This window comes from Andrographis paniculata, unplaced genomic scaffold (genome assembly GCF_009805555.1).
Source record: "Andrographis paniculata isolate CXL003 unplaced genomic scaffold, ASM980555v1 Contig69END, whole genome shotgun sequence".
In the NCBI taxonomy this organism is placed as follows: Eukaryota; Viridiplantae; Streptophyta; class Magnoliopsida; order Lamiales; family Acanthaceae; genus Andrographis; species Andrographis paniculata.
The window spans coordinates 5,943,740-5,967,977 of NW_026137605.1; the positions used below are offsets into that span (position 1 = coordinate 5,943,740).

General features: G+C 33.5%; 2 protein-coding genes and 1 long non-coding RNA gene across 3 annotated transcripts; 2 read left to right on the forward strand and 1 right to left on the reverse strand.

The window, feature by feature from the left end:
- The first annotated feature begins 9,864 nt into the window (after positions 1 to 9,864).
- Positions 9,865 to 11,401, forward strand: LOC127264191 (protein JINGUBANG-like). The gene has a single exon (XM_051293642.1). It carries the CDS (start codon positions 10,037 to 10,039, stop codon positions 11,351 to 11,353), a length of 1,317 nt encoding a protein of 438 aa, XP_051149599.1. The 5' UTR covers positions 9,865 to 10,036; the 3' UTR covers positions 11,354 to 11,401.
- A 7,939-nt stretch (positions 11,402 to 19,340) lies between these two features.
- Positions 19,341 to 20,027, reverse strand: LOC127263963 (uncharacterized). Its single transcript, XM_051293286.1, has 2 exons — positions 19,743 to 20,027; positions 19,341 to 19,595 (listed from the first exon to the last, which is right to left on the reverse strand). Exons 1-2 carry the CDS (start codon positions 20,025 to 20,027, stop codon positions 19,341 to 19,343), a joined length of 540 nt encoding a protein of 179 aa, XP_051149243.1.
- Positions 20,028 to 21,587: 1,560 nt separating this feature from the next.
- On the forward strand, positions 21,588 to 24,021 carry LOC127264049 (uncharacterized). The gene is made up of 4 exons (XR_007841591.1): positions 21,588 to 21,765; positions 23,267 to 23,365; positions 23,464 to 23,609; positions 23,872 to 24,021. It is a non-coding gene; the product is annotated as an uncharacterized LOC127264049 (long non-coding RNA).
- Positions 24,022 to 24,238: the final 217 nt, after the last annotated feature.

The following is a 24,238-nucleotide window of genomic DNA, read 5'->3' on the forward strand; positions in this document are numbered from 1 at the left end:
ATGCATTTTCTTATAGGACTTTTGAGCATCACCTTAGCTGATGTGGCCGACATTACTAAACTTCCAATTGACGACATCCTTTTGGGCCAAGTAAAGTTTGAGGGAAAAAGAAAAAAGCCAAAAAAGCCAGTAAAGCTAATAATCACTCGTGGGCTATATATATGGCATATAATTTTATTTATTCTAGGAAGCCTACCCAATCTGAACAAGCTGCTTTTCTAAACATCAGGCTGGTACGTTTCTTTGGCAAGAACCAACTTGACCATGTTGCAAAGACCTTCGAACTATTGGCGTAGGCCATCATGAAGTCGAACATACCTCTAACGTTGGGTAAGGAATTTTTATCCCATACTTACTTGTTTATTAATAAGTGAATCTTGTATGTTTCGGATAGCAGAATGAAGAAATTCAATGGCCCCCTATGGTTCCGTTAAATGTGGTATGCAAAGTATTTCATCCAACTAATTGTTAGGACCGTCTATTTTGTTTCCGATGTTGGCATATGTAGAGACGTGCTATGGATGAATTGTGTAGTTTCCCTAACTCCCCACAAGATCTTATGAGAATTGCTGAAGATAGGGATGACCCTTTGTAGTTTACATGATGAAAAATCAAACAAATAGTCTGACAGGGAATGAATCCCCAGGATCGTTCAGATTTTGGATGTGCACCTTAGAGTGGGAGTTGTAGTTACGACCATGTAAACTGTTAAGTGGTATATACTCGTTAGAGCCATACTCACCATATTGTTTCGCCTGAAAATTTGGACTTAAGCAATGGATTCCTTAGGTGACTCAGAGTAGTAATATTGTTAAAATCTCTGGGCAACGCACCCTATCCCATAACTCATCCAAACAAATCTTGGAGAAATTTTAAGCTTATGTGCCGACATTATATTAAAATGGGTCATAGAGTTCATTGACTCGTAAAATTGGGGGATTTTCTTGTGGAAACTTTGTTGCATGGTGGGATGTTGTGGTTGAGAAATTTTCTTCCGACCTTGATGTACTCAAGGCATGTTTGTTTAATGGTAATGGCAATAGGAATATACTATAAATCCACCATTGTAAGACAATGGCGTCCCCGCACATAAGAAAAAAATGCTCTAAGAAAAGCATTTTAGAGTTTATGCCCACACATAAGAAAAAATATTCCAAGAAAAAGATTTAAGAGTTTTTAGATGAAAGGACCAATCCGGACTACTCATCAAGTTACAAATTTTATTGATGCTAACATGCAAAATCTTTCACTAATACGTGTGTTGACTGACCTTCTTTGTGGATGTGTTGTCAATGAAAGATGCACGGATCCAGAGGCTCATTCCAACTGTCTATGAGGAGTCTGAATTTGAGATCCAACCACCATATCTACTTGGATGCATTTATCAACCTCGAACCATGCGACCTTGACTAGGGATGACAATTTGGGCAGGTTTGGGATGGATTATGAATTTTATTAAAATCTGCCTAAAATTCGGACCCACATACTTTATTGATTATTAAATATTTATATATAACATATTTATAAAATTTAAATTATATTATTTATTTATTTTAAAATAGTATTTGTAAACCCTAATTTGTTGTCTTTCAACTGCAAGTCTTTTGTTTTTATTCCTTATTTCAATCGTTCATTTTTCTTCTTTAACCATTGGTCTTCACCTTCCTATCGTTGCCTTCACCATCACTTGCTGTCGCACACTGGTTCTTTTAGCTCAGTTGGTGTTAAAAATATGCAACATTTTTTAAAAATTATTTAATTCTTAGCTTTTTTCTTTTTTTTTCTATAAGTTTTTTTTTTTTTATCTTTTTTATTCACAATGCATTTGGCCTATGCACACACTGTTAATGTGTGCCACATCTTTTATTATTTTGTTTGCTAATTTTATTTGATTATTTAGTTTATAAATTTGTTAAAAAAATATATTTTGTTCAAATTGCAGATAAAATCTAAAAAAAAAAAAATTATGATACTACTTCCGTCCACCGCCAATATATCTATTTGCATTTGACGTCATTGTTTTTAACATTAAAAATATCCTTATATTTGTATATTTTTTTGTATAAATGTCATTATATTAGTATTATAAGACACCAATAGAAATATTTTTGTCGTTTTCATTGATTTATACTACGTTTTGATATAATAATTAATATTAAAATATTAACATGCAAAAAATAAATGGATAGATTGGTGGTGGACGAACGTAGTACTATAATTTTTTAATATGTAAAATTTGTATTTTAAATTATAATGATTGAAATATGATTATTTTTTATGTAGTTGCAAATAGAATCCTAAAAAACAAACGATTCTTTACTATATGGGTAGGCATTCAGAATATTTATACCAAGAATAATAGAGATAAATCTGATATATTGGATATTGATGAAAGTAGCAGTAAAAAAAAAAAAAGGTCCAAATGTTGGAGTACTTTCAAAAGGACTAAAGTAGATGATATGCAATATGCGGAGTGTAAATACTATCAAGTTCGTTTCAAAGTACCGAGTGATTCTGGAGCCAATAAACATTATGAGAAGTTTTGTAGAAAAGACAAAAATACCAATATCTAACAAGATTTTATCAAGACAACTAAAAATAATAGTAGAAACAATGATTTCAATCTCATATATTTAGCCAAGATGAATTAAAACGTGAGCTTACTATAATGTTTATTTAACATGGCTATCCAATTTATATGGTTCATCATAATGGATTTAGAATATTTGTGACAAATGTACAACCCGCATTTAGTATGATTTCACGAAATACACTCTAGAATGATGCTTTAAGATTTATGGGAATGAGAATCCAAGTGTTATTCGGTATTGGATAAGCTTAAGTGTCGGATTGCAATTATTACTGACATGAGGAAATCAAGCATCAGTGAAAAAAGATTTCATAGACATCACTGGTAATTTTATTGATGATTCATGGATTTTAAAGAATTTTATTTTGAGGTAACTCATAATTTTAGAATTATAGTTTCATAATTATTGATTTATTTCTATTTATAATGCTAATTAAGTATTAATTTCTTAGGTTTATATATGTTCCAGCTTCTCACACGGTTGAGGTATTGTCTGAAGTTTACATGGAATCTTTGATAGATTGGAACATCGATAGAAAATTGTCAATAATTATTGTTGATAAGTTTTCTACCAATGACGTCATATTCTGTCATTGTCTTGAAAAGACTTCAAGAAAAATTATGGCTTTTGATAGAAATGTACTACATATGCGATGCTCACCTCACATCTTAAATTTTATTTTTAAAGATTGTTTAGAAATAATAAAGGATGCTATTAAAAAAATTTGAGATTGTGTTGTTTATTGAATTATTTCACCTACTAGAGTCAAAAAATTTGAGGAGACTGCACATCAGTTGCATATTGGTTGTGTTAAAAAGTTTGTTCTTGATTGTAAAACTTGCTGAAACTCGACTTATTTGATGCTAGAAACAACTACTTTAAATAAGGATGTATTTTCATGAGTTAAACTTCAAGAGAGACACTATGATAAAGTGCCTAGCAAGGAAGAATGGGAGAATGCGAAAGAAATTTGTGCAAGGTTAAAATTTTTTTATCAAGCCATGGAATTATTTTCTAGTACTCTCTATCTTACATCGAATTATTTTTTTTTCAAATAAATGTGATATCAAATTGAAATTAGACAAGCAGGTGAAGAGTTAAAATCCGATGATTAAGGACATGGCTCAAAATATTGGTGAAACATGTAAAATATTGGAACAATTGTCATGTTATAATGGTTGTTGCTGTTGTAGTGAATCCATGATACAATTGAAGTTGGTTGAATTTATTTTCCTTTGATATATGATGATGATCAGCGGAAAATTGAGGAAATCCGACAATATTGTTATGGTCTCTTGTATGACTATCAATCTAGAAATAGATGTTCAATTGTTGGATACTTTGAAAGCTTGAAGTTGGGAAGTGCAAAATATTATAGTTCTAATTTTGACACACTTGAGAGCAATTCCTTGACATTATAGAACAATATATTGCTTTTAGTACAAATTATTTTGTTATAGCATCAAGATTGGATTTATATTTAGAGGAAAGTGTGCTGCTTAATAACTCCAAATTTTGATTTGTTGAGTTCGTAGAAAATAAATGTAGTGAAATATCATACGTTGCAAAAAAATAACAAAAGATATGCTGGCTATTCTTGTTTCAACGGTTGCTTCTAAATATACATTTAGTATTAGTGGAAAATTGATTAGACATCATCATAGTAGGCTCAACCCATTAATGTGTGTTTGACTTTGGTTATGAAGTGAAGCTAAAAATAGTATTTATTTATTTTTTAAATTTATTTATTTGAAATATATAATTTTTTTTTAATTAACTTTAGGTGGCTCAATGGCTAGAATAAAAAAAATTATTCTTCTACAATGGTGGATAAAGATGAAAACTTTGAAGTGAAGACTGTTAAATTGCTAATTTGATATTTTTGACTTTTTATATTTGCACTGCGAGAGTAGTCTTTTTATAAATTAGTATTTAATTGTTGATGTTTTCAAAATCTAAGGGTGTGTTTGTTTGTGGATTTTGGGTTTGGATTTATGAATAGTAAAAAGTTGAATTTGAATAGTTGTTTAATGTGATATAATTAGTTGTTGACGATATTTTGAATGTAAAATAAATTTATAGTGTAATATAAAAAAAATAAATTGTTTGATTTAATATTTTTTAATGAAAAAAAGAATTTGAACAGTAAAAACCTGGCTTAAAATCCACAAAAGAACACAGTCTAAATGTTTGATGCTAAGTGTTTTTTAATGTTATATTGTGAATATATTTTTAATATATATATATATATTATATAAAAAAAAAACCGGGTTTGTCTAGTTGGCTCTTAATCCGGCGGGTTCAAGGCAGGGCGGGGTGGGGCTGGTTTTGGAGCCTAGATTTTTCTAGTAGGGTGGTTTCTGAGGTTTGCAGAACTTGTCTCGTTGTCATCCCTAATTTTGGTTGACCAAGGCACAAGTCAATAAATAAACAGGAAGATTGGTGAGTTTTCGGGTCGAACATAGTGATTTTAAATCGCAAAATTTAAATCAAGAATTTAATACAAGTGATGCGCAACAACAAAAACAGGAAGATTGGCTCGCTCGTAAGTGAGCTGATGAGTTAACTAATACAAAATTTAAAGAAAGACGAGTAAAGATGAGCGGTTGGTGAGGCGTTTGGTAGAGGCAGTGGGCGAGCGATGGATGCAACGGGAGCAGTGGTGAGGGGAGGCGAGCGGATAAAGGGGAGCGGATTATATATGTATACGTGAATGATAGTAGGCGAGCGGTGAGGAGGGTCAGATAATGTTGTGTCTGCGTTGTATGTTACTAGATAGATAGGTTCTCATGGATATAATGAGCAAATGAGGAAGGTGAGTAAGTGAAACGTATATTTATAACACGTAATGACAGAAGAAGTTAATGTAATTGCGTAAAAACTATTAACACAAAAAACAACTTCGTTGGTACTTGACCTTAAGGGATTTACAAAAAGACTTAAATGACGCCAGAAACAGAATCTTATAAGTAAGAAATTCTACTGTCATTATAAATTTCTGTGGCCCTATAGATCCACGCCTATGCCCCATTAATTATCCTAATCTCTGTCTCATTAGTGGCTTTACCATTTTGTTACATCTCTTTAATCAAATAGTCGAATTCAGAACATTAACTAAGCAGGTCGACAAGGCTCCCGCGTACTTAACTACATTGAACTACCTAGAATCTGTTAATGAATACAACGTGAAACTAAGCTAGGATAGTCGAGTTTTCTATGTTCTTCAACAACGAAACAAAATTCTAATCCTAACAACTTAATGAAAATATAAAGCATGGATGAAAGTGAAAATAAAGAAATCTTGATATTTCATTAATTACTAAAGAAAACAGTAATGGTCTACATTACAAATGCAGTAAATCAAAGCAAGAAAACAGAGCAGTAAAATAGCTTAAAAAATAGTAAGTGAGCGGCCAGAGGAGAAGAAGATCTCGACTCCTCTGGCCATTCCTGACTAGAGAACTCTCTTACAGGATTGGAGCTCTCAGAAAGCACTAAAAAACTGCAGAAAATGATCATTTGAATATGTGTATCAGTGTTTTACAAAATAAATCCGGCCTTATTTATAGATCTAAGGGAATTGGAATTTGCAAAGCAGTTGAGAGGTAGTTGAAACGGCTTGGGCAGTTAGGCGGTTGAAGGTGATTAATCTGTTGAAATAGTTGCACCGGCCATAACTCCCTGGGTGCCGCTTCGCTCGCTTCAAAGTGTAAGAGTGCAGACCTTCTTCGCTTGCCTGGATAGCTGGAGAGGGCATCAGCGCAACTCAAGCGATGTTGTCGTCACTAGCTGGTATAATGGTTGGACCGTTGAGAGATGACCATTTGATGAATTTCTGGGGTGGCTCACTCTCACTTCGCTGCGGTCGATGTCTGGTCGATGGCGCTGGCGTAAGTGGAAAGAGCATCGCTTTCCAAGCCAAGGCGCTATCACTTGACTTTCAAAAATTAGCTTTTCTGGACCAGAAACATCGCTTAAAAAGGCCAAAAACGTTAATAATCTCAACAGATGAGCTTCGGATCATGCCAAGTGAAGCAAATCAATAAAGTATGCCATAAATCAGATATTATGATGATTTTCACATAAAAATTCAAGTAGTACACAGTTTTGTCAAGCAAAAAAATATGCTATCATTTGGAGTTATCAAGTGGTCTTTCCCATATTCAAATAGGAGAAATAAATTTTATTTTTCAAAATGCTATGAGTTGCAACACTGTCGATAAGACAGATATTATCATCGGCTCCAAAATATTTGGCATCCATATATTTGCATGAAGGTAGAAATAATAAAAGACATGTATTAGTAATATAACCAAAATAGATTTTTATTATAGGGGTATTACAAAAAGAGTGACAAAAAGCATCAAAATAATAAAAAGAGATACAACAACGTTTCATCATTTAACATCATTAGCTATGTCAAGAAAATCATTGGCATCCAGTGTAATGTCCCAATTTCGGAGTGTATAATATAATATTGCACATCATCAAATGTGTCATCGTGGGCAGCGTGATTTATTTCGGAGGCAATTCTTTCTTGCCTTTCTTTTGAAGCCCGATACAGTTAAGCCAAATGACTAGTTGTGCGACAAACAATGGCCCAGTGACCTTTGATTCCATACTGGGTGTATTTCTCGTTATTGTTTCTGTTTCTCCCCGTGTTGAACCTCTGTTGAGGTCTGTACAGCCTTCTATAATTATAACACCGATTTGGTACATATCGGTGCCTATTTTGATAATTATTGTGATTGTATGCGTTTGTTCGGCCCTGTCCGTGATTTTGATTTCGATCGCGATCAATTCGTTGATTTCTTACCTCCCAACGACCACGCATCTGATTTTCCGGTTGTATTGCATTTGCCTCTGGAAATAGATTTGCACATGTCCGCCGAGATTTATGATTTTTCAACAACAATTCATTATTTTGTTCGGCCTGGAAAAGACAGGTTATCAGCTCAGAATATTTCTGGAAGCCTCTCTCGCGATACTTTTGTTGCAAAATCATGTTAGAGGCATGAAAAGTAGAGAAAGTTTTCTCCATCATAACGGATTCAGATATATTTTTGTCACATTGACGCAGTTGTGATGTTATTTTAAACATGACATAATTATATTTTTGGACTGTTTTGAAGTCCTAAAGCCGTAGGGTTTACCATTCGCTTCATGCCCTAGGCAACATAGTCAGCCTCATATGATCTTATCTTTCTTTCAATATCTCTCACAATTCAAGTGGGGATTCCAACGTCATGTATTGCATTTTCAGTGGCTCATCGATGTGATAGTACAAAAAGATCATGACCTTTGCACAATCTTGGCTCGTAGAATTTTTATCTCGGACAATGGTATTTTTTAAACCCATTGATGCTAAATTCATTTTGACGTGGGGAGCCTATACCATATAGTTTTGACCATAAAGAGGGAGAAATTCTTGTTTAGCAATGTTAGACATAATAAACAGATAAAATATTACCTTGCGAGTATTAAAATACACAATTATATTGATAAAATATTGCAATGTTATTATAGAATTAAGCAATAAAAATATTAATTATTTTTATCGCTAACCATTATTATATATTGTATATAATATATATTATATGTATATGGTATATATATATATATGTATAATGTGTGTTGTGTGTGTTAATGATTATATATGTATGTATGTAAGCCTATATAGTATTATATATATGTATATTATGATGAGTTTTTGTATTTACAGCATATGTATGACATGAATATGCATGTAGTAAAGAGAAAGGGTGTAAGAATGAATTATACTTCATCTGTCCAATTTCTATTGTTCTAAAGTATATTTGCACAGTTTTTTAGGTGATTGCCTTTTTGTTATGAATGGACAAATTTGCCCTTAAGGGTATGGTAGAGATTAAAAGTAATAAATGAATGAAGAGTAAAAATGTAAAATTTGTGTTTAAAAAATAAAATAGGACAATAATTGTTGGACGTCCCAAATAAGGAAAGTAGGACATTAGTTTGTGGACGGAGGGAGTATTAAATTACAGCATTCTTTCATTTCATTCGTAGCACATATTTATAGGCAAATATTAATGAATTTTGTGGCTGAAAATTGATCACCGTAAGTGATACGTGATTTTATACAAAACCATCCATATTTATGAGACGATACTGATATGTATATAACATTTTACTTATTTTTTCATGATTATCTAATTAAATTTTAATTTTAAAATTAGATATTTTTCAATCTTTGTGTCTCTTCTTATTTAACCACATCTATCTATCTTTTTATATCACAAGTCAAATTTTCACTCGCCCACCCAACTTGACCAAATCTGCCTTCTCCTCTCTTCTTTTCTCTCACCCCCAATTCTCTGGCTTTTCAAACCTCTAGTCACTACCGTGAAGCATAGCTCGTTTCTACCTTCCATTTTCTTCTCCTTAATCGGTATTTTCGGACTGTTGCCTTCAACCTTTTGTCTAGCTGACGTCTGTGTCTGCCCACCATCTCCGCTGATATTATCTTAAAATATATTTATTATATATTTATAAGGTCTACACTTGAGTTTTTTTGCTCAGGACCCTAAAAATTTCGAGATGATCCGGATTATAACAATAATAAATTTAGCTATTTGTGGCCGTATCATTACAATTCGGCTGCGAATAAAAAAGTTTATGATTTGGCAATTCAGACCATTGTTGCTATAATTGTTATACTTTCAGCGTTAATACCCTGCAACCGAATTGTCGTTGCCATGGTTCGTCACAGGAGCAACAAAATTACGATTTGGTAAGTTACAACGATCGTCGTACTTTTGGTATTAACAAAAATATTTTACAGATGAATGTAATATCGAAAAAAAAAATAATAATAATAAAAAATAAACCTCATCTTGAACAATTTTTATAATTAATCAAAGCTAATGTCCTTAATTAGAATCCTCCCATTTGGATGATAACGTCACTAAGTAAATAAAAAATTGAATTAAAAAATATCATTAATTTAAGATTAATAAATTCCTATGCTTATCATTCCCTATAAGCAATAGAAGTCACAAGAGCGGGTTATTATTACCACCTACGACTAGCTAGTCCTTTTCTGTTTAATTGGCGGATGAATCTAGGCCATTCAAGATATGATATGATGTGGGATCCACACACCAAAAGCTGTACATCGTAGATCAAGATCAAGATCAAGATCAAGATCAGATAGAGATCAATCAGCCCTAGTGGAAGAAATATATTTATATCTATCAATATATATATATGCGACTTTCTGTCTCTATCCTCGATCCCATTGCTCATTGGTTTCCCCATCGTTAATAAGTACAGTATATATTAATAATAAAAGACAAACGTGCACTGTATTCATCAACTTTCATGCTTCCATACGGCTGGTTTTTAGTTAATATCCTCCTTTAAATATATATTCTTCTTCTCCCACTCTGGACTTTCAGCCCATTCCAATGAAGCTGCTCTGCTCATGGCTGTCGTCGACTTGCTCCTCCTCCTCCTCCACCGCCGCCGGCTCTCCGTCGTCAAAATTCCGGCCATCCTCCGACGCTTGCAGCAGCAGCAGCATCTCCTCTCATGCCCGAACCCTACACTCAAATTCAACGTTATCACCCCCCAGTAGCAGCAGCAGCAGCAGCAGCAGCATCCAATCTAACGCTTCTCTCCTCACTCTCCCTTCCGTCCCCTCTCTCCAAAAATCCCCTCTCGCCCCGCTAAACGCCTCCTCCGCCATTTCCGACACCTCAATCAAGCTCGCCGGCCGCGTCAATTTCCTCGCTCTTCATAATAATCTCCTCCTCTACGCAGCCTCGGGGGATCGAGTCTACGTCTACGACATCACGTCTTGTACCCTAGTCGACGCATTCAGCACCGCAAAATTCTCCACCGTCAAGTCCATCGCCTTCATCGACGGGAAGGTGTTCACAGCGCATCAAGATGGTAAAATCCGAGGTTGGAAACGAGACGGCAATTACAAGCACAAGCTCGAGGTCACGCTGCCAACGCTTGAAGATCGTGTGAGAAGATTCATCCTCCCCAGAAATTATATTACTGTCCGGCGGCATAAGAAGAAGCTCTCCATAGAGCACTACGACGCCGTTTCGGGCCTTGCAGTTGCAGCATATCATGAAAAGTACTCATCTGCTGTATTATCGATATCGTGGGACAAAAGCATCAAATTCTGGGAACCCCGGAGTTTCCGATGCCTGGAATCCATTAACAAAGCACACTACGATGCAATAAATGCTGTGGCAGTGTCGGAAGATGGGTTAGTGATTTACACAGCCTCTGCCGATCGGAGGATCAAAGTCTGGAAAAGAGAGGCCGGGAAAACGTACGGCGCCATCGCCACTCTGGAGAAGCATAAATCGGCGGTGAACGCATTGGCGCTGAGCCGGGACGGTTCGGTTTTGTTCTCCGGTTCGTGCGACCGGTCCATTTTGGTGTGGGAGAGAGAAGACAGTGCGCATCACATGGCGGTGACCGGCGCGTTGAGGGGTCATGCAAAGGCAATTCTATGCTTGTGCTTGATCGACGGCCAGGATTGTTTGCTGTTGAGTGGGTCGGCTGATCGGACGGTGAGGATGTGGCAGAGAGGGGTTGATGGACGCAGTTACTGGTGCGTGGCGGTGCTGGATGGCCACCGGACGCCGGTAAGGTCGCTGGCCGCCGGCGGAGGTGGAGGTGGCGTCGTGACAGTTTTTAGTGGAAGCTTCGATGGGGAGATTAAGATATGGCAACTTGAAAACATACATGCATGCATCGATTAATTAATTGATTAAGGATCAATCATTTCAATTTTCATATTATATTATATATTTAGGCTAAATTGCACAAAATTGTTTCACAAAATTGCTCTAAATTTCTTATACTTTTAAAACTGCGTCAAACTTCCTTGTGATTTATAAACTCTGCATCTAACCCTCTCGGCAGTTTTTATTTAACTGTATTTGACCTAAATGCATCTAATATGTGAATAAATTTTAGAATCTCAATTTCTAAATCCCTAAAAAGCTAAATATAAAAATAAATATATTTATAATTTTAGGGATTCAAAAATTAAAATTTTAAAATTTATTCGCAATCTGAGCGTGTGTGTTTGTTTGAGGGATTTTATGGGATTTGTACTATTTCCACAAATTTTCCCTCCAAAAAAATCAAATCAAATATTTATTTTTTATTTTTTATATTATACTAAAAATTAATTTTACATTAAAAACATCACATCAATTCTTATTTATATCACATAATACAACTATTCAAATTCAAATTTTTTAGTATTCAAATCTCAATCCAAAATCCAACCTTCAAACAAACATACTCATTAATATTGCTAAATAAGGACCGCCCAAGGGTTAGAGCCAGAATTTATGAAATTACAAGAGAGTTTCACCCAATTTTAAAAGTACAAAGATTTGACGCAAGAGAGTTTGATGCAATTTTAAAACTACAAAGATTTGACGCAATTTTAAAAGTACGAACAATTGACGCAAGAGAGTTTAACACAATTTTAAAAATATAAAATTTGACGCAATTTCGTAAAATCACATATAAATTTTGTGCAATTTAACAATTTTTTTTTTGAGTTTTTATTCGGTTATGCAATTTTAGTAGACAAGGTGTTACCCGTTAAGAATGAATATTACAATAATTTGGGATAATCATCATAACCGGCGCTTTGCTCTGTATATGATAAAGATTAAAAATTATATTCGGCATATATATATATATATAGATGGGGCGATTAGATCTAGAACGGCCTGCTGCAGATATCGCCACTTGGTCAAACAAATGAATTATTTTTGCTATTATATATATTAATTAAAATATTATTCCCTCCGTCCCAGATAACATGTCCACGTTGTCCCGTCTCACATATCATGTCACTTTCTTTTTTTGGAAAATAATTACACATTTTAATTTCATTTTAAATTTTTAAATTTTATTTTTTAAAATTTTAATTAAATTAATTAGTTATCTTAATCTTAATTTATAATTATTTATATTATAAAATAATTATTTTCATTAATACATTCTTAATTATCTACTAATTACACTCCTTCTAAAATACCGTGTTTACCGATATCTGGGACGGAGGGAGTATATATATATATATATATATATATTTACAAAGTGCACACGACAAACACTTGCGGCAAGCAAAGTGCAGACAAAGTTATGTGTGTATATCGCATAACATCATATGCATGATCATTGATCATGTACAATTACGTTTGTGTGAATAATTAATTACTGGCTCGATAGAAATATGAGTCCAATATGATAGATTCCAATTCCACCTTTCACAATCCAATCATCACTTTTTTTTTTAATTAATAAAGACACGCAATATTAACAGTCGGGGAGGATTGAGATGCTGATTTTTCAACTCTATCACACGTTATGGATAAACAACACATATTATTATTACATAAAGTACATACTGTGTATAACAAAGGTATGTGCTATTTTGTTATAATAAGAAGTATGTTGTATAAAAGTATGTAATGCGCTAAAATTAATTATTGTATGTGCGGTATGAGACTATAACATGTACTATTAGTTCATGTGTTGTATTTGTACTATATATATATATATAATGTGCTGTCTGTAATAGTATTGTCTGGTGTACAGCACACGATATGCTATTGAGACTATGATATGTATTTTTTTTTCATATGATGAATTTGTATTATATTAACATATATTGTGTTCTGTATATAGTAATACAATATGCTATCAAACAATACATCATGTGTTATTCAGTACAATTAAATTCAGCATAAAAGCCGCCATAATAATAATAATAATAATAATAGTAGTAGTAGTGGAGGATGGGACTAGAAACCTCAAGACAAAGCACAACTTTTAATTTAATTTATCATTAATAAATAACTAATTACTAACTGTACAGTAACCCCACTTATTTAGCAAACTGTACGTAGTGTTTTACCTTGGCGGTTAAGCTTAATACTATTTTCGTCCACAAACTAATGTTTTACTTTCCTACGTGGGACGTCCAACAACTATTGTTCTATTTCTTTTTTTTTTAAACACAAATTTTACATTTTTATCGTTAATTCATTTATTACTTTTAATCTCTACCATACACTTGAGGACAAATTTGTCCATTCATAACAAAAAGACAATCACCTAAAAAATCGTACAAATATACTTTAGGACAATAGAAATTGAACGGAAGAAATACTTTAGTAATGCATGCACAAGAATATGCAATTGCTATATACGACCCGTACCACTAACGTACTTTGGTTTCCATTTCTTCCAATAATAATGGATGCTTCATGGCCATTGCTGTAAAGAAATAAAAGGACAAAACCCAAGATATATCGATCAATACATACCCACATATATATATATTATATATATATATATGAGAGTGTTAATTGCAGAAGTGCATGGCTGAATCAGCTGCTTCCTTTTTTTGCAACTTGCCCACTTGAGAATTAATTCAATTTCAATTTCAATAAGGTTACTCCTTTCCCACTCATCCCCGTTCCCTCTCCAACCTATCATATCTTTTCAACATATATATATATATATATATATATCACTTCTACTTCTTTTTTAACTTATTTTTCCACCTTTTTCTATTTCATCAATTGGTGAAATGGTTTTGTGGTCACCTTTTTTATCTCAATGATTTATCATCCTCGCAAATCTAGGGTTTGTTTAGATGGGGATTTTTGGAAATTTGAAAGTTTGGAAAAAGTAAAAAATTAGTACTTTCTTCGTCTCATAAGTAAATATCTATTTGTTTTTTGTACGTAGTTTTAGAAATATTACTATTATATTGGGATATAGTAGGAATAAAGCAGAAATGACTAAAATAACCTTATTAGTATGTGTGATTGTAATGTTAAGTAGATAGTACAGTTACTAAAAAAAGAAAATGGATACTTTGTTATGTGACGGACTAAAATAAAAAAATGAATACTTTGTTATAAGACGGAAGAAGTATTTGATTTGATATTTTGTAAGAGAAAAATATATTTGATGTGATATTTTTTAAAAAATAAATAATACCAAATAAATGAAAGTATGTTGTCTGAGCATAGCCCTAATTTTATCAGTTACAACAATTAAGCATATGTATGTGTTGAATATTCCCATCCACCAACCCAACCCAACCCAACCACATATATATATATATATATATATATATCCCACTTGGTTTCATTTTACTTTGATATAATATATTCAAAATTGTTCTTGAGCATCCTAATTCACAAACTCAAGATTCTCTCATCTCATCATGATCATACGTATACTGAATAAATATGCATATAATTTATATTTATGTCAGCAAGTTGGCAGAAGAAACAAAAAGGGGTTTTGAAATTTGCAATGCAATATTAATATTATTCTTAGACATGCATCAAGTTTTGTTCGTAAAATTTAATGGATAACCTACCACCCTAATTAATATGTATATGGTAGCCAATACTCAAAGTCAATCGTCAGCAATCAGAAACAGTGTCTATAATAATTATACACCCAGAATAGTACATTTTGTAATATTAATATAGAATTAGTCAATATAAATATTAATTATTTTTACTGCTAATTACTATTTTATATATTGTATATATAATATATATATGTAATGGGTATATATATGTATGTATGCAATCGTGCGTGTGAATATATATATATATATATATAAATATATGTATGTGTAAAGTATTATATATATATGTTTGTATAGTTTATGTAATGGTGAGGTTGATATATAAAAATAAATGAGAGAGAAATAGATAGAGAGGGGGAGAGATAAATGAGTGGGGATATGTATATATATTCTTTTTCCATCCGGTACATATTACCTATATATATATATATATATGCAAGTAAACATTGAATTTTGAGGACATAAGCTAGCCACACAATTATCGAATAAGATTACATTACGCGTTCTACTTTAACTGCATCTACATTATTGTGTATAAAACATGTACGTGTATAACACTTCCTCTTGGATACTATTATAAAAGAATGTGTCTCGTTAAAACCTTAATAGGAAAAAATCCAGTGGGACAAAAAATCCTAGTGAAGGAAAAATAGTACAACATTCTTGTATCAATTTGCTCCCCATGATCTGAGCATTATTTGAGATCCCTTAACCGACGCATCCTAATTTTCTTCACCAATTTTTCAAATGTTGCCGTCGGCAATGCCTTGGTTAATATATCCGCCAATTTATTATCGGATCGAATTTGTTTCACATCAATTTCACCATTCTGCTGAAGATTATGAGTGAAATTTTTTTTGGTGAAATGTGTTTCGTTTTATCTCCTTTAATGTAACCCATTTTCAATTGAGCTATACAAGCCGTATTATCTTCATATAATGTAGTTGGGAAAATTTTATCGTCAAGTATTAACCTACAATTTTTCAGAATATGTTGAGTCATTGACCTCAACCAAACAAATTATCGACTAGCTTCGTGTATTGCCAATATTTCAGCATGATTTGAAGAAATGGTAGTTAATGTATGAGTTCCAAAAGATCACAGTTTCGCCACAAGTAAATATATAGTCAGTTTGCGACTTGGCTTTATGAGGATCCGATAAATATCATGCATTGACAAATTCAATCAATTCATGTCGAGAATCAATTCATGTCGAGAATCTTTCGAGTAAAATAACCCGAGATCAATTGTTCCTTGGAGATAGCGAAAAATGTGTTTAATCCCATTCCAATGTCATCGAGTAGGCGATGAGCTCAATCTTACCAATAAGTTTACACCAATTGATATATCAGGTCGGGTGCTGTTAGCAAGATACATCAATGCGCCTATAGCACTCATATATGACACTTCTGGGCCAAGTTTTTCTTCACTTTCCTCTTTTTGGTCTAAATGGATCCTTTATTGGATCGAGTGCCTTGACGATCATTGGGGTACTTAGCGGATGTGACTTATCCATCAGAAATTGTTTTAGTACCCTTTTGGTATAATTTGATTGGTGGATAAAGATTCCATTTTTCAAGTGCTCAATTTGCAAACCAAGGAAAAATTTGATTTTTCCAAAATCTTTGATCTCAAACTCTTTTTTCAGATATTCGATAGCTTTCTGGATTTCATCAGGAGTTCTAACTAAATTGAGATCATCGACATATACAGCAATAATTACGAATCCTGACCCATTTTTCTTTATGAAAACACATGGACAAATAGGGTCATTTATGTAACCTTCTTTTGTTAAGCTTTCGCTGAGACGATTGTACCACATTCGGCCCGATTGCTTGAGCCCATACAAAGATTTTTGTAATTTGATGGAATATGATTCTTTTGGCTTTGATTTGAATGATTCAGGTATGTTAATCCCTTCTGGTATTTTCATGTAGACGTCATTGTCTAAGGAGCCATAAAGATATGCAGTAACTACATCCATTAATCGCATATCAAGATTATTGTGTACTGTCAGGCTCACCAGATACTTGAATGTTATTCCATCCATGACCGGCGAATATGTTTCTTCAAAATCAATACCCGGTCTCTAGGAAAAACCCTGGGCTACATGTCTTGCTTTATATCTTGTGATATCATTATTTTCATTTCTTTTTCTTACAAACACCCATATGTAGTCAACATGTTTCACATTTTCAGGTGTTTGGACTATGGGTCCGAATACTTGTCATTTATTCAATTAGTCCAATTCAGACTTAATTGCGTCTTTCCATTTTGCCCAATCATCTCTTTGCCGACATTCATCAACTGATTTTGGTTCATAATCCTCGTCATCTTTCATTATATCGAGTGCTACAGAATATGCAAATGCATGATCAATATTTGTTTTCTTTCTGTTCCAATATTTTCCATTGGCGGTATAATTAACAGAAGATTCAATAACTTTATCATCACTTTCATCTAAATTTTTAGTATCAACCTCTTCAGGGGTTGTACTGACCTTTTCAAGAATCTGATCATTGTTGATCTTTTCACCAGTATTTACAATTTTCTTCTTTCGTGGATTCTTGTCCTTGGAACCCAACGGCCTGCCACGTTTTACGTGGGCAATATGCTCATTAGCACTCGGCACCTTCCCTTCTGGGATATATATTTTAGCTGGTGTATTTGATGCTGCAATATATGATTTCGTAACTCTGGCAGCATCATTAAAACAATCAGGCAATTGATTTGTAATTTTCTACAAATGCACAATTCTTTAAACTTCAAGTTCACTATGTTTCGTACGATGATCAAATTCAAGTGGTATTTTCCATGAAATTTCTTTTTTTAGTAGATTATTGTCTCCCCCTAATGTCGGGAAATGTGATTCGTCAAAATGATAGTCTGCAAACCTCGCAGTAAATAAATCACCCGTTGTTGGTTCAAGATATTTTGTGATCGAGGGTGATTCATAATCGACATATATACCCAACCTTCTTTGAGGTTCCATTTTCGTGCGTTGAGGTAGCGCAATTGGAACATAAACAACACACCCAAATATTCGCAGACGAGATATATTTGATACTTTTCCAAAAACCAATTGAGTAGGGGAATAACAGTGATAACTTGTCGGCTTTATTTTCACGAGGGCTGCTGCATGCAATATAGCATGTCCCCAACATGATACGGGAAGTTTAGACCTTATTAACAATGGTCTAGCAATTAATTGCAATATTTTGATAAGAGATTCAGCGAGGTCATTTTGCGTATGTACATGGGTAACAAGATATTCCAGAGTAATCCCAATTGACATGCAGTAATAATCAAATGTATGTGACGAATACTCTTCAGCATTATCTAGACGTATTTTCTTTATCGGGTGATCTGGAAATTGTGCTCGCAATTTAATTATTTATGCAAGTAGTCTAGCGAAAGCTAGATTGCGAGTAGATAACAGACATACGTGTGGCCATTGCGTTGACGCCTCAAATAGTACCATAAAGTACTTGAAGGGTCCACACGGTGGATCTATTGGTCCACAAATATCACCTTGAATTCTTTCTAGAAAAGTTGGGGATTCAAATCCAACCTTTGTTGGAGATGGCTTGATTATTAACTTCCCTTGGGAATAGACTGCAAAAAAAAAAAATTCATTCGGACTCAAAATAATTTTTTTTTTCAATGAGTGGTTATTTGAATTTTCAACAATTCGCCTCAGCATTATATTGTTAGGATGCCCAAGTCGATCGTACCAAGTTTTAAATTCGCTAGTAGCAATTTGGTCTACTAAGTGATATGTTTCAACGGCACTGGTTTTTTAGTAATATAAGCCGGAAGAAAATTATGGCAATTTTTCTTTCACAATTTTTTTATCATTCACAATCTGAGTTATCAGGAGATACTCATTTTCTGCCTCATTTAATGTTTCAATATGATACCCATTTTTCCGAATATCACTGAAGCTCAGTAAATTTCTTCGAGCTTTGCTCGAGAACAAGGCATTTTCAATTGCCATTTTTATCCCTTTTGGGAGAAATACAGTAGTTTTTCCTAAGCCTTCAATCATTTTCGATGCACCACTGATAGTAACAATAATGGTCTTTCCCATATTGAGGTGGGAGAAATAACATTTATTTTTCAAAATGTTCTGAGTCGTAGCACTCTCGATAAGGCATATATTGTTATCGGCTCCAAAATATTTGGCATCCATATATTTGCAAGAAGGTAAAATAATAAAAGACATGTAGTAGTAACATAATCAAAATAGACTTATATTATAAGGGGTAATACAAAAAAAGGGGCAAAAAACATCAAAATAACAAAAGAGATACAACAATATTTTATTATTTAACATCATCAGCTATGTCAAGCAGATCATCGGTATCCAAGTGCGTGATATTTTTATTCATCACATCGTCAAATGTGTCATCGTGGGCAGCGTGGTTTGTTTCGGCAGCAACTCTTCCCTGCCTTCCTTTTGAGGCCCGATACAGTTCAGCCAAGTGACTGGCTGTGCGACAAACATAGGCCCAATGGCCTTTGATTCCACACCGGGTGTATTCCTCGTCATTGTTTCTGTTTCTCCCGGTGTTGAACCTCTGTTAAGGTCTGTACGGCCTTCTGTCATTATAATGCCAATTTGGCACATATCGGGGCCTGTTTTGATAATTATTGTGATTGTATGCATTTGCGCGGCCCCGTCCGCGATTCTGATTTTGATCGCGATCAATTCACTGATTTCTGACTTGCCCACGACCATGCACCGGATTTGCCGGTTGTATTGCATTTTCCTCTGGAAATGGATTTGCACATATCGGCCGAGATTCGTGATTTTTCAACAGCAATTCATTATTTTGTTCGGCCAGCAAAAGACATGTGATCAGCTCAGAATATTTCTGGAAGCCTCTTTCGTGATACTGCTGCTGCAAAACCATGTTAGAGGCATGAAAAGTGGAGAAAGTTTTCTCCATCATATCAGATTCAGATTTCTTTTCGCCACAGTGGCGCAGCTGTGATGTTATTTTAAACATGGCAGAATTATATTCTTGGACTATTTTAAAGTCCTGAAGCCGTAGGCTTTGCCATTCGCTTCATGCCCTTGGCAACAATGTCAGCCTCAAATGATCATATCTTTCTTTCAATCTCTCCCACAATTCAAGCGGGGATTCCAGCGTGACATACTGCATTTTCAATGCCTCATCGATGTGATGGCACAAAAAGATCATGGCCTTTGCACGATCTTGGCTCGGAGAGTTTTTATCCCGGGCAATGGTATTTTTCCAAGCCCATTGATGCTAGATGTATTTTAACATCGCGAGTCCATACCATATAAGTTTGGTCAGAAATGATGAGAGGGAGAAATTCCCGTTGGCAAGGTTAGACATAATAAACAGATAAAATATAAAATATTACCTTGCGAAAATTAAAATACATAATCATGCTAATAACATTTTGTAATATTAATATAGGATTAGCCAATAGAAATATTAATTATTTTTACCGCTAACCACTATTTTATATATTGTATATAATATATATATATGTGTGTGTAATGGGTATATATATAGATGTATGTGTGCAATCGTGTGTGGGAATATATAAATATATGTATGTGTAAAGTATTATATATATATATGTATATTTGTATAGTTTATGTAACGGTGATGTTGATATATAAAAATAAATGAGAGAGAAATAGATAGATATGGAGAGAGATAAATGAGTGGGGATATGTATATATATTCTTTTTCCATCCAATACATATTACCTAGATATATATAGGCAAGTAAACATTGAATTTTGAGGACATAAGCCAGCCGCACAATTATCGAATAAGATTACATTATGCGTTCTACTTTAACTGCATCCACATTATTGCATACAAAGCATGTACGTGTATAACAGTACACAGGTATTTATTTTTTTGTGGTGTTACAACTTCACTATATATATCATATTTCTAATCTAAAAATAATTACATCTGTTCGGGCACAAATTTTCAAGCTTAGTAATCCGACAATGATACACACACTACAAAAAAAATGACTTTTTGTAGCAGGTAAATTGGTCGTAACAATAAATCCGTCACAAAAAGATATTTTTGTTACGAAATTTGTCGGTTCAAAAAATTTTAATGCTGGTCAACAAATTTTTTTTTATTTGTTTCGATTAGTTATCTGTAACAACTACATATCGGACGGAATTTCGTGCTAAATATATTTGTTACGTAATTCAACCCGTAACAAAAAGAGTAATATTATAATTATTAAAAGAAGAACATTTTATATTAAATTTTTATAAAATTCAAAATATAAAAATTATTTGTTTCAGTAAACTATCCATAATATTTACACAAAATATGGTTGTATATTTATTTGTTATACAATTCAAGTCGCAACAAAAATCAATATTATATTTATAATATTGCAATTAAAAAAATATATATATATATTTAGAAAAAATCAAAAATAAAATAAAAATTGAAAAGTGTGTTAACGCTTCTACCATAAATATCCACATACATACAACAAATGAGTTAGATAAATTTACATTTCGACCTCATATTATCCCAAAATTAATCTCCTATCGCCCTATATCGATCTCCGATCCACAGAAGATGCTCTCCGCTTCGAGTTAGGCCAAGAACGACCGTGGCTACCTTCCCTCGCCGACGCGGTTGGACGGTCGTCATTCTTCGAGTGATTGCTGGTGTAAATCTTCCAAGCCGCGACACTGTGCTCAAAAGATCGACAAGAGATAAAAACCTAGGTATTCTATTGTGTACTAAACGTCCACTTCCTTTTCTTTAGTAATTTTAAATATTAGGAGTGAAAATGTCTAAGAACATTCTGGGCATTGCCTTTATAGTAGCTCAGGTTGCTTTTCCGGTATTTTCGTGCTTGTGAAATTGAAGGGATTTTCATGGAAGAATGGTGGGTTTCTTTTTACTTTATAAATTCTTAACTTTTATGACATCTTGTGTCTTTTTTTAACTTTTCATTACGTTTTGGGAGGATGACCAGTGCCATGGTGGTAGAGTAAATCAAGGGATTGCTATGTTGTGTTATTTTTGTGACATAATCTTGTTGTTTTGTTAAGCTATGCTTGTTGATTTTCTTATGTGTTTTGTCAATTGAGGTTGAGAGGGGGATAAAGAAGATGGAGACAATGATAGCACTCCTTATTTTGAAAGATACGTGAGGGCGTGAAATTGGGATATTTGGTTTGTTACTGTTGTTTAATCAATCTATCGATGATGTTGTGTTTTGAATATGTGGTTCTGTGCTCTCAATATACTATAGAATATAATGCGAATGAAAGGGATCTTGATATAGAATGGGTTTATTTGCAGTGTTTTCAAACTTCATTTAGCACTAAAGTTAAGTATATTACCTGCAATATCTATTTTTATGAGGATCAAGAAATAAAATCTATTTGCTCATTACTCGATTCTGTTATATCTTTTGTTTGGAAGTAACCATATTAGTTGCAGTATCCAGTTTTGTGCAAAGACTAAGTTTTTTTTATTTGTTTTTTTTGTTTCAAGTATTTTGAGAACAATAACAAATTTGAACGTAAAATGGGTATTGGAGACTAGGTTTTTTATATAATGTTTTAAAAGAAAAATAATTGTTGATATGATGTTTTTTTTTTTTTGCAGAAATATAATTGAGAACACAAAAGAGCTTAGCCTAGCACTTTTAACTTGAATGGTGTAATGAAATTCTTATTATTTTGTTTATTTTATATTATCGTAACATAAACTAAAATATTTGGTGAAGGTGGCCCAAATAAGTTATTCGAGAAGTGTGAATACTGCTATTCCTAACAATGTTTTGTATCATATGCATTATTGACCTTTTCTTGGATAATGCTATAACTTATTCATCGATTCTTGAGGATGGGGTTTTACCTACAGAAATTAACACTATCCTTTAGACATAATTATCTTTCTCTTACCCTGGTTGATTGAATTTTCTAAATTGGAAAATAGATCAAGTTTTCTCATGAGGTTGCCACAACTGATGGAGAAGATGATAATCAGCTTTTGTGTGTAATATTTTGTATGAAGACATGAGTTCTCATTTGTTCTCCTTAAATTCTGAGAAAGCCAGAATTTCACTCATAACCCAGTTTATAGATTTCTATCAAGGGAAATTAGTACAATGGTAGGTATTATGAACTTATGAATTCTGTACAGGTTGTTCTTATCTCAGCATGATAGATGACTATTGGGCCATATTTTGTGAGTTACATGCCATATTTGCAGGAATAGCACAAACAGTTCCAGTTGGATTGATAAAATCCTTAGTTTGAAGACCCTTAATTGTGCATGATCTTTTAACAGCAAAAATCACAGAACAAACAAGTACTACTTTGGGGCTTCTTTTGAACAATTCAGACAATTCTACTATGAGGATTAGTATGATGAAATTTCTCTTGAATGCTATCTTGCTTTGCTTATAGGCATTTCCCCAAAACTACATCTTGGAGGAAGTTTTTCCTGTATCTGAGAAGATATCAAATACTGTAGAATGAATTCAACAAACTCTTTTGTGACTCCTTGCCGAGCAAAGCAAGATAGCATTCAAGTTGATGTTAAAGAACGGCAGGTATATGTTTCTTTTTTTCATAGATCGACTTAGATTTGTGTCTGATTGCTTCTAGAGTTTTGGAAATAATTTATTTTATTTTATTTTCTCATTTAATCTTCAATTTCTTTCTACCTATTTGTGTTAAAGACTGATTGCAGCCCCTATCCGAGCCACAAAGATATTTTCGCAATGTAGAAAATGGAATTCTATCGCATCAAGTCTTAGTTGTTGAATTTCTTAGATATTGAATATTTATAATTGTTGTTTGGTTTGACTGCAGCCCCTCCCAAACCTAATCGGGGTTGTTCGAGGACGAACAATGATGCAATTGTGAGGAGGGAAGTTTAATTGTTACAACAAATATTTTTGTAAATTTGAGTGCAACAAGATAAATCATGGGAGTTTTCACTTGTTTCCCCTTCGTACTAAACCCTGTTGATTGTTAGTTAAATAGCCTATTTAATTCGATATCTCCTCCTTAGCTATACCAAGTTATTAAATGATACCATTACTTTCCTATTCTAGCTAATGCTAGTATTCATAGTAGATTTGGTGATTCGGTGACAGTGTGTTAACCTACGTCCACGGGCAGGAACCAGAGAGATTTTATTATACCGATTCAGAGAGTTACAATCATATCATCCGAC